At 42.9% G+C, this 17,105-nt stretch overlaps 1 protein-coding gene across 5 annotated transcripts in view; it reads left to right on the top strand.

Moving 5' to 3' along the window:
- LOC117999768 (protein HIRA) overlaps window positions 1-15,733 on the top strand; it is an 89,925-nt gene extending 74,192 nt beyond the window's left edge. For 3 of the 5 annotated variants that reach the window (XM_034989111.1, XM_034989113.1, XM_034989114.1), the window contains one exon: window positions 14,846-15,731. In XM_034989111.1, coding sequence (XP_034845002.1) covers window positions 14,846-15,300 — 455 coding nt within the window. In that variant the 3' untranslated portion in view covers window positions 15,301-15,731. Of the gene's footprint in view, window positions 1-2,035; window positions 2,125-14,845 lie in introns of all 5 variants that reach the window. The other 2 variants (XM_034989116.1, XM_034989115.1) reach the window with 2 other exon arrangements.
- Window positions 15,734-17,105: the final 1,372 nt, after the last annotated feature.

Genomic DNA, 17,105 nt, shown 5'->3' with positions numbered 1-17,105 from the left:
CTAGGGCTCTCTGCGCTCTTCTTCCTCCCAGTCTCATATGTTCACCCCCAGAGGCCCTGGCCTCCAGCTCCCCCATTAACCAGACGGCCCTCAGCCCCCATCTCTTAGCCTGAGCTGTAATCGAGGCAGCTCAGCAGGCATCCAGCCCATTAGAGGCTCTGAGGCCCTGAATCAGGTAGGCTCTGAGGGCCAGGAGGATTGGCAGCGGGAGGAGGTGGGGGCACAGGATGCTCGGATAGACTTGCTCCAGAGGAGCAGATGAGATGCTCACCCTCCTGCCCTCCCTCACACCCTGGATCTGCAGTGGTCAGCCAGTCACCCCAGGGAAGGGCATCTTCCGGCAGCATCCAGTGAGCCTGCATTTCTCTTCCTCTAAGCCCCTCCTGCCCTGGAAGGGCCAGCCTGTCCAGCACCTCCCCCATGGCCTTCCAGCCCAGCTTTCCCTGTGAGCACTTCTGTCCCCTCCCCAGTATCTCCCCCACCACTTTCTCATCCCCTTTCGGCCAGCAGAAAGCTAGGTATGTTGGAAGATGTGGCCATCCTGTTCTCAGGGCGACCTCCAATAAATAGCCTTTCATCTCTTTGCTAAAGTGTGGGGTTGTTTCTTACCAGCCTTCCTCCCCCCTGAGCTTAGCCTCCAGGGTTGTGGCTTGAGAACCAGCCCTCCCAAAACTCCCTGTGTTACCACACAGCTCCAGGCCTGATCACAGAACAGCCTTCCCCACAGCCTCTCATGGCCTTCCTGCTTTGCTTTTGACAACACCCTGCCTAGTTTGTTTATAATTTAGAGTACAAAAAAGAGAGAAAACCGTGCTGAACCCCTACAAATGTCACTCCCAGAACTCAAACATATCACATTGCCTCTGATGACGTAACTGTGTGTATGTATACACCTCTGATGACAACAGACATGGCTGACCAACTCGAAGTCCCTCACCCCTCCCCAGCAGACTCCAAACATGAGTTTAATTTTCCTCTTCCTGCCCATTCTGCGTGGTTGCCCAGCCTGTGTGGTCACTGACTCTTCTAAATACTCAATCTTCCCAAGCCCATACCTTTGCTGGGGTGCTCCTGTCACATCTGGGCCTCATACCCCATTCCTCTGGGGAGACTTCTCCTCTGGCTCCTCTAATTTGCTTCATCCTGGGTATTGATCAGGACTCAGCCTGATGCCCTGCACAAAGTCGCTGCCTCCTCAGGGGCCTGCACCAGTTTGTGGGATCACTTCTACCACTTGCTTCTCTTTTTCATCTTCCACACGTCTGTTCCTGCGTCCATACACAAGTCACCTCCACTCTATCTCTTGCTTCCTCGACCATAAAAGGACTCAAATTGTAAAGGGAGACCCCTCTCACTTCTAAAATTCCTCAGATTCCAGCATCACCCTCTTATTCTCTATCCTTATCTTTGGGTGATTTCATCATTCCCTGTGGCTTCAGCTGCCGCCAGTGCTGACAGGCCCCCAGATTCTGCCACCAGCACTTCTGGCACTCCATGTGGCTGTGCCATAACCCATGAGTTGACAGGCCTGTGACTGCTTCTCCTGTCTTCACTCCATCACCACCTCCTCAGCCTAAATTCATACCCTTGCCATCTCTTACCTCCTGAAGGCTGCCTCCTGACCCTGCTGATCTCCTCTCACTACCAACACGTCTTTTCTGAAACAAATCTGACTAGCCCACTCCCCTTCCTTCCACGATTCCTACATTTTCCCATCACCTTGGGGAGTTTGTCCCAGAGCTGGCCACATCTCATTTTTCCCATGGGCCCAGCACACAGAGGGGCTGCTGTATATGCTGTCATGGGAGTGGGTTCGTGAGTGAGAGTCTGTCATTATGGATCACAGTGCCCCAAACTGAGAGACGGGCAAGAGGCATTTTGCACAAAGCAGGCAATAAAATAAACATTTGTTCAATCTGGTTTGATATACGCAACAACTTAGCATATTCTTGATTTTTTATTTCTTTTTGTAATGTGTTCCTATTTCTGTTTTGTTTTGTTGTTTTGTTTTGTTTTGTTTTTTTTCCGTAATTAGGGTTTGAATACCGACTCCGAGAAATATGCAAGGACTTACTGGGTCCGGTTCACTACTCCACTGGAAGCCAGTGGGAGTCAACGGTAGTGGTAGGTGCTGCTTTCATTCTTGCCACAAGAATTCTGTCTTGAAAAGTGAAAGTGGAGATGAAAAATAAGCCGAAGTGCTTTGAAATTCTTCCCCATTAGACTTCTTGACCACACCGCCTTGGGCCCCAGCGTCAGTGGGAGGATGAGATGCCAACCCTGCAGTGCTGGGCAGCAGCCGGGCCCTCGGCGTCGGGGGCCCAGGGATTGCTCAGCCACGCAAGCACCTGTGCTGAGGAGAGTTGCCTGCTGGGGGCTGTGGGTTTGTTCCGTAGAGAAGGTGAAAGATCTTTCCCTGCCTTCATGGAGCTCCCAGTCTGGTAGGAAGGCACAGAAGCAAGGAAGCAATCAGTTAACAAGATAGTTTCAGACTATGGATTATACTATGCCCAGAAATAAGCAGAGCAATCAGACGAGGGTGCCTGGGAACAAGTGGCCAGGGAAGATATCAGAAGGGGTCTTTTAGGATGAAACCCGGGGATAAGAATGCGCCAGCTCTGTCAAGACCTGGGAGTCTCCTGGTAGAGGTGATAGTGAATGCAAACCGGGTGTGGGAAATGAAGGCCACTGTGGCTGCCGCAGAGTAGGCAAAGGAGAGGGTGGTATGAGAGGAGGTGAGACAGATGAGCAGAAAGGAGATCATTGAGATCTTGTGAGCTGGAGCTTTTGCAGGAGTTTGTGACATGAGATCAGTTAGCAGGGGTGATGTGAACTGACGTAGGAAAGCAGTCAGGGCTTGTTTTCGCAGCAGTCCTGGCAATAGACGAAGGTGACTTGGATCGGTGTGATGGCCATTGAGAGGGGAAAGGACACAGATGCAAGTTGTATTTTAGAGGCAGACCCAACAAGACTTGGTGGGTGGATGGGTGGATATGGAATAGATTAAGAGACAGACAATAATGAACATGCATATAGTCACCTCCAAATTTTTTGGCTTGCGCTATGCCTGCTAGTGCCTTGAAAGAAGCAGGTTGGTGAGGGATGGGGTTGTGGATATAAGTTAGCTCCCCCGCTTCATGCAGTCACTAAGCAAATACTGATGGAGCACCTGCTCTGGCCAGGCACGGGACAATGAGCAGGGAACAAAGCCAACAGGCCCCACCTTCATAGGTCTACATTCTTGTGCAGAGAGGCAGATTCTAAACAGCGGAGCAAGTACATGTATTGTGTTGGGTGGGGGCAGGTGCTGTGAACAAACGTAAAGTGGCCAGAGGGTTACTGGCAGGATGCTATTTTATATTGAGTAATCACGGAAGTCTTAACTGAGCAGAGACCAGAAAAGGTGAGGGGCAAAGCCCCACAGATATTTAGGGGAAGAACATCCAGGCAGAGGGAACAGCGAATCCAAAGGCCCTGAGGTGGAAGGGCTTGCAGTGTGGAAGGAATAGCCAAGCAAAATAGCAGTGAGAGGGTGATAGGGGCTGCAGTCAGAAAGGTTGGAGGGTCAGACCTCACAGGCTCTGCAGGCCTTGATGTGTGATTGGCCTGTGTGTAAATTATTTGATTTTTATTTTGTTGCAGTAGATCTTAATCTGGTTGGTTACTAGAATCGTAACTTCAAAGTCCAATTCCCCTTAACATCTTTGAAGGTATGGCGCTGCAGACTTTGTTGTAAAATCTCTGCTGCAAATCTGATTTCCATTGCTGTGTAAGTTCTTTTGGCTCCCTCATTGTTTTGAAGTTTCACAAAGCTCAAAGTTGGTTTCCTTCATTCATTCTATGGATTTTCCTTAGTTCTCTTCTTCAGTGATATCTTCCCTTCCATTTTCCCCATCATCAGAGAGATATAATGTCCTCTCTTTTTAAAATCTGCTGTATCATTTTTTATAGTTTCAATTCTCCCCCCATATTTTCAATTTAGTCTTTTATCTGCTTGAGCGTAGTAAGCTTAGTTATTTTAAAGTTGTAAGTCTTATAGTTCTGCTATTGGGAGCCCCTGTGGATCTGTTTCTCTTGCCTATAAATGTCTCTGCCAGTTCTCATTTATATTATCTTATTTCCTTACATGTCTGATTATTTTTAACTATCTGCTGGACATGTTGTCTGGAAAATTATTTGTAGAAATGGTTTGAGGCCTCGGGTGATGTTACCTTCTTTCACAGAGTACTTTTGTTTGCTGTTGCCAGTTCTGGAGGCACCAGCACTGCAGAGCCCTCAACCCAGTTCAGGGATTGAGGTTTTCTGGGCTGTCTCATGACTCAAAGCCAGACACTCATTTGTGCAGGGGCTGGTTTACTTCCAGTTTACCCTTATTCTAGGGTACATCCCTTTGGGGTGTCAGCACAAGGAGGGATAACTTACCAGGAATCCCCACTTTTCATTTTGGCCCCTGCTTTGGTCCCCCTAGGCCCTCAAGTCTGACAGAAGCTTGCTCAGCCTCTTTCTCATCAATAAATGTTCCCAAGGCAAAGGCATCCCTCTCTGAATTTCTACCTTCCCCACATCCCAACTCAACCCTAGGTCACTAGCACATTAGCTCTCTGAGGTCTGTTTCTCTTTGTGTACCTTGGTCCCATGTCCTCAACAGGAAGGGGGTTCTGAATTACCAGTAAGAGTAGAGCTATTTCCCTAGCACACGTCACTTCCAGGGTACCCTGACAGGACGTCTTCTTGGGTGGGAGATAGGTCAGCATGTGCCCGACCAACGTCTCCCCTGGCCAGGTTGTAGAGCTTCGCTCTGTGATCCAGCTGCCACTCTGGGAGCCTTAGCCCATAACGTCAGTTGGAGCTCTACATAGCAGTTTTCTGTATCCACCTGAAGGCGAGAATGCTAGGCCAATATGATGCAGATGGAAGGAGGCACAAACAGGCCACCAGTTACTAGCCATGTGCTCTTTTCTTCCACACCTTCCTGCTGCTTGTTCTTGCCAGCTCCAAGCACGACACCTCATTGGAGCTTTGTCCAGAAGAGCCTGGGGCTCCCTTCCCAGGAGTACCATCAGTGTGGTCCCACCGGCTTTTCACCTTCTGTAAACTGCCTAACATAGGTGGTCTGCTCATGGTCCCTGGTATCTATGACAAATGCTTTCAGCTGCAGGTAAATGATACTTCCAATGGTGGCTGAAATTGTTGTTGTTGTTGTTGTTTCCTCTCTTCCAAATAAGTCATCTGGAGGTAGGTGGCACCCTATATCTCTGTGACTTTCCTGGCCTTCACCTCATGGTCACAAGGTAGCTTTCATATCCGAAGTTCAAGGAAAGAGGACAGGGGGAAACCAGTACCAGCAACATCTACCATTCTTACCAGAAACAGAAAAGCTCTCGCAAAGGCTAGGCTGTGCCTCACAGGCAGCCAACAAATCACGTGAGCACCCTCATTGCAAGGGAGTCTGGGGAAGTGAGCAGTAAAGCATATGTAGGAGAAGAGGTCTTAGAGCAGATGTGGACATAGCCAACTCCTGATGTCTGCCACATTCCCTCCTGACTTCAGCACTATGCTGAATTTATTCCTTTTTTTAAAAAAAACTTTTTTGCTAGATATTGAGGGCAAGTTTGAGTATGAACACTCTGCTCTCTTGTTGAGTTTCTTCATGATCACTTTTATGGTAAGAATTGATCATTCAAATGGAACTGGTCCTCAAGGTGGCTGGGAAAATGGAGCAGTAGATGGAAGATGGACTTACAATCAGCAATGCTGACTCAGCAGTCCTCCCAAGAGGCTTATTAGGAAGCATCATTTAGTATATTTAAGAGCCACTTATACTTCCTTTTTTTTTAACTGTTGAAACACTTCATTGTCATGTGTCTTTCTTATTGGTTCGTAGGAACACTTTATATATTGGGAAATTAATCTTTGTGATATGAGCTACCAGTTTGCTTCAGGAGACACCAAAGGTCCAGGCTTCTTTCCCTCAAAGATCATGGCTCAGTTTACACAGGAGGGAGACAGGAAGCCAAGGGTTGGGCCACTAAGCAACCATCCTTCAAGTGCCTGAGCTCTTTGCTGGCCACTGTCTCTGCAGCCAGATCCTGCTTTTGGAAGCCTCCCTCTGCCAGTCTTCACGGTAGGACCTGTGACCAATGGCCAGAAGTGTGGTGATGAGCTATGTCCCCGGCTGCTGCCTTAAACAGTAGGGAGACATACTGAGAGCCCAGAGTGGGAGGTGGTACTTTGTGGCAGTTGGTATTAGCACCAGCCTTCAGTTCAGAGGGTGGATCCTCTTGGAGCTTGCCCCTGGTGCCACAGGCAGGCAGAATGTTCTGCTTTGTTTATAGCAGTTTACTTCTTTTTTTTTAATTAAATTTTTCAGTTTTTTAATTTTAAATTTTATTTTGGTTGGTAATATAGTCACATAGTTCAAAAATTAAAAGGTACAATAGTTCTGAAATAAGTTTGGGGGGGTTGTTTTTTGGTTGTTTTTTGTTTTTTGTGGGTTTTTTTACTTATATTTATTTTATGCAGAATTTACCCCCAAGCCATAAGTTCTTGTCTCTTCATTTTCTTCAATTTCATTTCTTCTGGGATATCTTTTTCTTTTTTCTTCAACATCCTCCTCCGGTTTAGAAACAATCTGCTCTTTTTCAGTAAGGATCATCTCTGTGGCAGGGAGAGCCCATGTACAGATTAATCCAAACATGCACTCTGTAAGTTCTCACCACATCTTAGGGGTTTTTTTCACCTGGGTATGCTCAGTGACCAGAGAATCTATATCTAAACCCTTAAGTTCAGCGTTACTCTGCATTTAAGCATGTGCAGTAAAAATTCAGCAGCACTCTGTTCAGGTCACTGACACTGTGTCCAGCCCCAGTGTTTGGCCTGATCCCACCTACCAACTCCACCATTGTAGCGACAGAGTGGCACACAATGCTTCTATAAAGTGACATCCTTCAGATACATGGTGGCTTTTCAGATATGCAAACTTTTGATGCATTCATAAAGTGAACACAAAGCTTTGAATCTCTTGATTTGCATGATTTTGTTGGGCTTTCTGGGGAAGTGAATAGTGAACCATTTTCAGAGGTCACCTCAGGCGACTTAATGGGAAGAACAGAAATAAGTTTTGAAGTCAGAAACTGTGAGGCCTCCACCTTTCATCTTCTTTTCAAGATTCTTGTGGCTATTCAGGGTCCCTTGAGATTCCATTTGAATTTTAGGATGAATTATTCTATTTCTATAGAAAAACACCACCAGGATTTTGATAGGGAGTAAATTAAATCTATAGATTGTTTTTGGTGTTACTGACATCTTAGCAATATTAAGTCTTCCAATCCATGAACCCCTAGGGGATGTCTTTCCATTTACTTGTGTCTTCTTTAATTTCTTTCAGCAACATTTTGTAGTTTTCAGTGTACTGGTCTTTCAACCTCCTTGGTTAAGTTTATTCCTAAGTATTTTATTCTTCAGAAGCTATTGTAAATGGAACTGTTTTCTTAGTTTTCTTTTCAGAATGTTTGTTGTTGGTATATAAAAATGCAACTGATTTTGGTGTATTGATTTCCTATTCTGCAAATTTGCTGAATTCACTCATTCTGATAGGTTTTTTGTAGAGTCTTTAGGGTTTTCTACATATAAGATGATGTCTACAAAGTTTACTTCTTCCTTTCCAATTTGGATGCCTTTTATTTCTTTTTCTTGCCTCATTGCTCTGGCTAGAACTTCCAGTACTATGGTGAGTAGAAGTGTGAAAGCTGGCATACTTGCCTTGCTCCTGACCTTAGAGCAAAAGCTTTCAGTCTTTTTTTTTTTTTTTAAAGAATTTATTTATTTGAGAGAGAGAGAGATATGAGCATGAGCGGGGGGCAAGGGGGGAAGGGGAGAGGCGGACTACCCGACGAGCAGGGAGCCTGATGTGGAGCTCGATCCCAGGACCCTGGGATCATGACCTGAGCCGAAGGCAGACGCTTAACCGACTGAGCCACCCAGGCGCCCCAAAAGCTTTCAGTCTGTTAACATTGAGTGTGATGTTTTCACATATGGTCTGTATTATATTGAGGTAGTTGACTTCTATTACTAGTTTGCTGAGTGTTTTTGTAATAAACGAGTGTTGAACTTGATCAAAAAAATTTTTGTATCAATTGAAGATTGTTATTAATTCTTCTTTAAATATTTGGTGAAATTCACCAGTGAAGCCATTTGGTCACTCATAGGCTCTTTTTTTTTTTTTTTTTAAAGATTTTATTTATTTATTTGAGAGAGAGAGAATGAGAGACAGAGAGCATGAGAAGGAGGAAGGTCAGAGGGAGAAGCAGACTCCCTGCTGAGCAGGGAGCCCGATGCGGGACTCAATCCCGGGACTCCAGGATCATGACCTGAGCCGAAGGCAGTTGCTTAACCAACTGAGCCACCCAGGCGCCCCTCATAGGCTCTTTTTTGTTGGGAAGTTTGTGATTACTGATTCAGTCTCCTTACTAGTTATAGATCCACTCAGATTTTATATTTCTTCATGATTCAGTCTTGGTAGGCTATTTGTTTCTAGGAATTTGTCCATTTTATCTAGGTTGTCCAATTTGTTGGTGTACAGTTGTTTATAATATTCCCTTATTTATAATTTTTACTTTTGTGGCATCAGTTGTAATGTCCCTGTTTCATTTCTGATTGTCATTCTAGTCTTCTCTTGTTTTCTTAGTTCATCTAGCTAACAGTTTATCAATTTTGATGATCTATTCAAATAGTACATTTTGGTTTCATTATTTTCTCTATTTTTCTATTCTCCATTTTACTGTCACTCAAATATGTATGATTTTCTTGCTACTGTTTGATTTGGGTTTAGCTTGCTTTTATTTTTCTAGTTTCAAAGGATGGAAGGTTATCTTATTCTTTTGAGGTCTTTCTTTGTAGACTCTTACAGCTATGAATTTCTAACAAGTGCTTTTGCTGGATCCTGTATTGCTTGGTATATTGTTTTCATTTTCATTTGTCTCAAGATATCCTCGAATTTCCCTTGAGATTTCTTTTTGAATCATTGCTTAACAGTGTGTTCATTCCCACATATTTGCAGATTGTCCAGTTTTTCTTTAGCTTTTGATTTCTAGTTTCATTCCATTGTGATTGGAAAAGATACTTTTATGATGTCAGTCTTTTTAAACCTATTGAGATTTGTTTTGTGATCTAACATGTGGTCTCTTCTGGAGAATGTTAAATGTGCACTTGAGAAAAATATATTCTGCTGTTGTCAGGTAGAATGTTCTATATATGTACATAAGGTACAATTTGGTCTATATTGTTTTACAGGTCTTCTGGTTCCTTATTGATCTTCTATCTGGTTGTTCTATCCATTATTGAAAATGGGATATTGAAGTCTCCTACAATTATTCTAGAATTATTTTTCCTTTCAACTCACTGTCTTCTTCGTATATTTAGGAGCTCTGATGTTTGGTGCATATGTTTATAATTGTTACATCATCTTTGGTGAATTGACCCTTTTATCATTATACAATGACCTTCTTTGTTTCTTGTAACAGTTTTTGAAATAACATCTATTTGGTATGATACAAGTATAACCATCTCTTCTGTTACATTTTGGACTATCTTTTTCTATCCTTTCATATTCAACCTGTGTGTCCTTAGATCTAAAGTAAGTTCCTTGTAGGTACCATATAGTTTGACTCTTTTTACCCATTTTTTTTTATTGGGGAGTTTAATCCATTTACATTTGAAGTAATTACTGATAGGGGTGCCTGGGTGGCTCAGTCGATTAAGCATCCAACTCTTGATTTCAGCTCAGGTCGTGATCTCAGAGTTGGGAGATCAAGTCCCATGTCCAGCTCCACACCGAGCATGGAGCCTGCTTAAGATTCTCTCTCTCTCCCTCTCCCTTTGCCCTTCCTCTCTCTCTCAAAAAAATAATAATGAAGTAACAACTGACAGATAAATACTGAATATTGCCATTTTGTTATTTATTTTATGTTTTATATCTTTTTGTCCCTCATTTCCTCCTTTACTATTTTACTTTGCATTTAGTTGATTTTTTTAGTGACATGTTTTGATTCTCTCCTCTTTTCCTTTTGTGTATATTCTATAGATATTTTCTTTTTGATAACCGTAGGGATAACAAAAACATTCTATAGTTATAACAATCTATTTTAAACTAATAAACTTGCTTCTGTTTGATTTGGGTTTAGCTTGCTTTTATTTTTCTAGTTTCAAAGGATAGAAGGTTATGTTATTGTTTTGAGGTCTTTCTTTGTAGATCCTACTGTGTATAAACACAGTAGCCAGAAGGGGGGCTAGGCAAGGGAGAATTTTCTTTTTTAAAGATTGTTTGCTTGCTTGATTGATTTGCAAGAGAGAGAGCGCACGCACGCGCATGCACATCCATGTGCGCCCGTAAGCAGGTACAGTTCCACTCCACCCACTTTATGTTATTGAAGTCACAAATTGTATCTTTATATATTCTATAACCTTTAACATAGATTTATAGTTTCTTATGCTTTTGTATTTTAAATCTTATAAAAGAATAAAAGAAATGGAATTACCAAACAAAATTACATAATATGGGTTTTTATATTTGTCCTTACTTTTACCTTTACCAGAGAACTTTATGTTTTATTGTCTAGTATCCTTTCATTTCAACTTGGACACCGTCTAGCATTTCTTGTAGGGTAGATCTAATGGTAATGAATTCCTTCAGTTTTTGTTTATCTGGGAATGTGTTTGTTTTTCCCTTGTTTTTGAAGGGTAGTTTCACTGGATATGGTATTCTCAGATGTCAGGTTTTCTTTTAGCACCTTAAATATGTCATCCCACTGCCTTCTGGCCTTTAGTGTTCCTGCTGAGAAATATGCTTATTGAGTATGCTTTTTACATAATGAGCCACGTTTCTGCTTTCAAGATTATCTCTTTATCTTTGAAGTTCTGTAGTTTGATTAAAATCTGTCACAGTATGGGTTCCTTTGGGGTTTTCCTACATGGAGTATTTGTTGAGCTTGGATTTGTAAATCCATGTATTTCCTCAAACCTGGGAACTTTTCAGCCATTATTTCTCCAAATAAGCTCTCTTCCCCTTTCTCTCTCTATTATTCTTCTGGGACTTGTACAATGCATATATTGGTCTGCTTGATGGTATCCTATAAGTCCCTTAGACTATTTTCATTTTTCTTCATTCTATTCTTTTTGATGTTCAGATTCAATAATTTCAAATAACTTGAATTCAAGTTCATTGATTCTTTCTTTTGTCTGTTCAAGTCTACTGTTGAACACTCAAGTGAATTTTTCTATTTAGTTACTGTGTTTTTAAGCTCTAGAATTTTGGTTTGGTTCTTTTTTTATAATTTCTACCTCTTTGTTGATACTCTCATTCTGTTCACATATCATTTTCCTGATATGGCCATCTGTTCATGTTCTCTTTGAGAATACTTAAGACAATTGTTTTAAAGTCTTTGTCACATAAGCTCCAGGCGTATGTTTCTTTAAGGTCAGTTTTCTGGAGATTTATTTTGTTATTTTGAATGGGCCAATACCATTTCCAACCATATCCATGTTTCTCTGTTTCTTTGTATGCCCCATGATCTTTTGTTGAATATTGGGCGTTTGAAAAAATGGCCACCTTTCCTAGTCTTTGCAGACTGGCTCCCCTACTCAGCTGGTCATGCAGGTCATTTTAAAAATGTTTTTTCTGATGTCTCCTTCTTTCCTTCCCTCCTTCCCTCCCTCCTCCCTCCTTTCCTCCCTCCATCCCTTCCTTCCTTCCACCCTAGGTTAGACTCAGGTAATTGGTTGTCATTCTTTTATGTTCTCTGATATAAGATGTTTTACATTTGTAAGTATCCTTAAGCCCCACTTCTGTGGCATTTCTACAACAGTTTTGCAATGGTTAGTGTTTTTATTACTATTTACTTGTAAATCATTTTTAATTTCTAATTAACTAAATTAACTTCTAAATTTTAGTTAACTAAATTAATTAACTTAATTGATTAATCAGTCATGAGTTCTACTCAATTGTATTTTGGTTAGAGAACGTGATTTATATCAGGGGTTGGCAAACTTTTTCTGTCAAGGACCAGAGAGTAAATATTTCAGGCTTTGCAAATCCATACAGTCTCTGCTGCAACTACTCCACGGTGCTCTTGTAGCATGATATATCAACAAATAGGCAGGTGTGGCTACATTTTGATAAAATTATTTACAAAAAATAGATAGTAGGCTATATTTGGCCATGCCAATCTGCAATGTACATGATACCTGCTATTTTGTTCAGGTTTGCTTTTAGAGCAATTTTTTATATGTCCACATGTGCCAAAGAATGTTTGTTTTCATTTTATATATGTCCATTAAGTCATGTTTACTAACTGTTCAGTTCAGATTACCTGAATCTGTAGATTTTTGCCTTTCCGTGACCCATCACTAATTGAATGTGTATTAAAATCTCCCTGAGGGTGGTTTTGTCCCTCTCTTTTGACTTGCTCTTTCCCCAGTGATGTTTTTGTCACAAAATCTACTTCGGTAATTACAAAATACTAGCTCTCTTTTTATTCTTTACTAACGTATCTTTCTCTGGCTTTAATTTTTAACCCTTCTGCATCAATGTTTGTATGTTTCTTACTAACATCAGATGGCTGACTTTTATCCAGTCTGACAGGTTATTTTTTTTTTTTTATCACCAAGCTCAAACCATTTACATTTTTTGTTTTCTTGGTTTTCTTAAGGCCAACATAAACTTCAGCCAGAGTTAACCACATTTCTTTTCATATCTCTTTTAACATTATCTGGATTTATCTCTTCTTACTTTGAGTATTTCCTCCAAAACATTTTCATGGTGGATCCTTCCTGTGGCAAACCTTTTGAGGTCTTAAAAGCCTAAGAATATTTTTTATTATACTCTCTTATATGAGTAACTGGGTAAAAAAGTCTAGGTTCTGAGGTTTTTTCCAATATATTAAAAATACTACTTTATTGTGTATCTTGATCTCTCTTCTTTTGTAGGTGATATGATCTTGTTTTTTAGAAACTTTCAGAATTTTTCTATCTTTGATACTCTCAAATTCTATATATTTCATCCTACATGTCTAGATATCAATTTTTCCATATCTTATTTTTTTTCCTAGTTCTACGAAAAATGTTGGTATTTTGATAAGGATTGCATTAAGTCTATAGATTGCTTGGGTGATACAAACATTTTCACAATATTGGTTGTTCTAATCCATGACCATGGAATATCTTTCCATTTATTTGTGTCATCTTTAATTTCTTTCATCAGTGTTTTACAGTTTTTGGAGTACAGTTTCACCTCCTTGGTTAGGTTTATTCCTAGGTATTTTATTATTCTTGGTGCAATTATAAATGGGATTATTTTTTTAATTTCTCTTCTGCTACTTCATTATTAGTGTGAAGAAACACAACAGATTTCTGTATATTAATTTTGTATCCTATGATTTTGCTGAATTCATTTATCAGTTCTAGTAGTTTTTTGGAGTCCTTTAGGGTTTTCTATATAGTATGGTATAGTGGTACCATGTCATCTGCAAATAGTGAAAGTTACTTACTCCTTACCAATTTAGATTTCTATTTCTTTTTCTTATCTGACTACTGTGGCTGGGACTCCCAGTACTGTGTTGAAAAAAAAGTAGTGAGAGTGGGCACCCTTGTCTTATTCCTGATCTTAGAGGAAAAGCTCTTAGTTTTTCACCTTGAATATGATGTTAGCTGTGGGCTTTTCATATATGGCCTTTATTATGTTTCCATATCTTACATGATCAGCACTCATGGAGGCTTTCAACCTAAGGCCATTTGACTTTCTTTAATTGTGTGAAATCTACCTGTATTATTTCCTTAAATATTTCCTTCTCTCTTCTTTCTCTGTCCTGTGGGACCCATTATGTAGATATTGGGCCCTTCTGTCATCCTCCATCTGCCTTTACTTTTCCTATATGGTTTCTCCGCTTGCATTTTCCTCTTTGTGTACCTCCCTCCTCGAGCATCGTCTGGTCCTCCATCTGACTCCACTCTGACTTGGTCTTCAGCAGTGTCCATTCTTCTGCAGATCCCATCCCTTCAACCACTGTGTTGCTCAAATTTAATATCTACACTTGGTTCTTTTCTATAATTCCTTGTCTTTCTGCCATGCTTATTTTAACATCTTGGGCCTTCCTTCTCTTCCAGCGGTCAGAGTTGTCATTTCGTAGTTTTTTTCTTTGCAGCAACTGTGCTCCTCAGGGTTCTGTGCAGCAGAGACCCCTCCTTGCAGTGCATGTTGCAGAGGAGCCCAGGCAGACCATGGTGCCAGTGCACCCAGGCATGCAAGAGTCCTGGGCAAGACCCAAGGGCAGAGGCCCCAGGATTGTAAAACCAAGGCCAGCCACTGCCTCCCAGATGCCTCTTCGCCCCTAGACTTGACCTCAGGCCCCCAGAGAGCATCCACATTAGGGAACAACTCCTCCAGGATGGCCATCCACCCACCTCTCTCCCCTAATATCCTACTTCCATCCTGCTCTGGAAGGCCAAGCTACTATGGCCAGTAATCAGTGCAGTTGCAGGCCAGCAGTGACTGTGCCAGCAGACTTAGGGGACACAGAGGAGCAGAACCTACCCTGGTTTTCTTTGCTGTATCCTTGCACTGTGTCCCTCCCCTGCGCCCTGCCACTCCACCCCGCATGCCCCGGCTTAGGCGTTTAGCTTGCCTGGGACTTCCAGCATGTGGAGAAATTGTTCTCATCCATCTGTGGTTTCTCCAGGGGGTGTCTGGGGTCAGATGGGCAGACACAGGGTCTCTGCCAGGCCAGGGAAGCCCAGCACCTTCCAGGTCTCCTCACTGACACTTGTACTCAACTGTCACGCTTTGTGTCCACAGGGTCTGAGGAAGAGAGAGCTGCTGAAGGAGCTGCTGCCAGTCATCGGGCAGAATCTCCGCTTTCAGCGCCTCTTTACCGAGTGTCAGGAGCAGCTCGACATCCTGAGGGACAAGTAGCCTACCCAGGCCTTCCCTGGCTGCAACAAGGGCAGGGCCACACACTCGCCGCTGACAATGCACAGGGCCACCTCTCACCTCGTCAGACTACAGAAGGACGAGGAGACACTGGCACAAGGTGGGCTGTCCTGTGCCAGCGCTGGCCCAGCTCCCTGGGCGGACTTCCCCCATATCCTGGGCCTGTTGCTCCCTCAGAGGGGGGCAGCTCTGCCCGCCACTCATCCCTCCCTCCAGGACCCCTGTGCAGAGCTGGGGTTGGGGCCCTGCCCTGCTGCCCTGGGGTCAGTGAGGCACTCCCAGGCCTGCCGTTTCCAGCACGGGCCCGAGGTGGACACTAGTCCCTGCCACAGCAGGCATCGTGCTGCTTCAGCTATGACGAATGAGCCATTTGTGAAAGAGACCCCGGAAATGTTAGTGTATTATGCAGTCAGTAGACTGACCCAAGACCTAGGTAAAAGGAAAGGCTATTCCAACGTGGACTATTTTTGTACTAGAATTTGCTAACTTGTAATATGGAATTTTCCTTTTGGCCAATAATCAGGATTTCCCTATAAGTCACTTGGACATTGGTCACTTGTAGGAAATTTAAACTCTAATTATGACAGCTACATTGAAAAATAATTGTACTGAAATTAACTTGTCTATCTTCATTTGGTTTTAATTTTTAAATGTTTGTAAAAAGAGACTGTTTTTTGGGGAATGGGGCAGAGGGGTGGGCGATTTCTTTTGTAAGTGTAAAATAAATGAACACGCATTGGATACCAAATCATCCTGGCTTCCCCTGCCTTTTCCTTCTAACTTCCACCTTCCTCCCCTGCCGTAGCTCCCTCTCCCAAAATGGGCAGTTATGGAACATCAGAACTGGAAGGAATCTTTGATGTCCTCTAATGGCCCCAACTTCTCTGTGCAGAAATTCATTACCCAGCATGGAGGTCACTTCATTGACCATGAAGCATCTGAGGCTTCTGGGGCTAGCAGATAGGCCACCTCACCTGAGGCTCCACCCAAGCCAGTCATCAAGGTCCTTGCTTCTGGCTGTGCTGTGCCCCTTGGTCCCCAATCATGCTGGGCACCGAGGGCTACAGCTGGCTTGCCAATTTTGTGGAAGGAAATCATTAAGTACAGACTGGGGTTTTCTGAAGAATTATCTGAAAGCTGTGATTTTCCTAGAATGTGGTCCAGAAGCTGACCCACAGGAGAGGAAATAGCTAGAATCACAGAATCTTCAAGCATGGTGAGGATGGAGCACCTTTACCTCTGTATTATGCACCTCTCTGTTGCCTCCCTGCCAGCTGGGTGGGATCCCAAGTCTCAAGAAAGAGGCGTGGATTTGGAATTAGAAGACCTGGGTGACTCTGGCCACTGGTATCCCCTCTCTGGATGGTTTCCTACCTAGTGGCCATCTTACTGCCTTCTCATTCATGTCAGGCAGCTGGATGAGACACAGGCATACAGGCATGCCTGACAAAGCCAGAGCACAGAGTGCATGTGGGTATGAACACCTCAGAGGCCAGGCTGCAAGTATGAGCTATTCTTAAAGGAATGAGGAGCCAGGTATGCCATGCAGGTCAGGCAGCTCCCCTGGCAATTCGGCATCAAGGCATGGAGAACTCTGGAGCCACAGGATGCACATGGCCTTGGGACTGACAGGCTTGTCCGGAATCCAGACCAGCAAAAATCTGGGCCTACTTTTCAGCTGTCAATTGGAGATGAGGTTAAGAAAACCTGCATGGTTGTAAGGACTAACCAGGATCACACAGGCAAAGTCCTGGTGCTTAACAAATGCCTCTTTGAAGAAAACTTTTAACAGTCAGTGTTTTACAGTATTATTTGTGGGTTTTTTGTTTATTTTTTAAATAGGCTCCATGCCCTGCTCAGAGCCCAACGTGGGGCCTGAACTCACAACCCTGAGATCAGGACCTGAGCTAGGATCAAGAGTCAGATGCCCAACAACTGAGCCACCTGACACTGTTACTTGGAGAGGAGAGAAAAATGAAAGATGTCATGGACTTCTGCTTCCAGCCAAGATGGAATAACAGGAACCAAATTTACCCACCTATCTGAACCAACCAAAAAAGCCAGTCAACATACATGAAACAATGATCTCAAGACACTGAATATCAGAAAACAAAGGACAATAATC

The sequence above is a fragment of the Mirounga leonina genome, unplaced genomic scaffold (genome assembly GCF_011800145.1).
Source record: "Mirounga leonina isolate KUSES-001 unplaced genomic scaffold, KU_Mleo_1.0 Mir_481, whole genome shotgun sequence".
Lineage (NCBI taxonomy): Eukaryota > Metazoa > Chordata > Mammalia > Carnivora > Phocidae > Mirounga > Mirounga leonina.
This window is presented reverse-complemented; position numbering and strand designations above follow the sequence as displayed.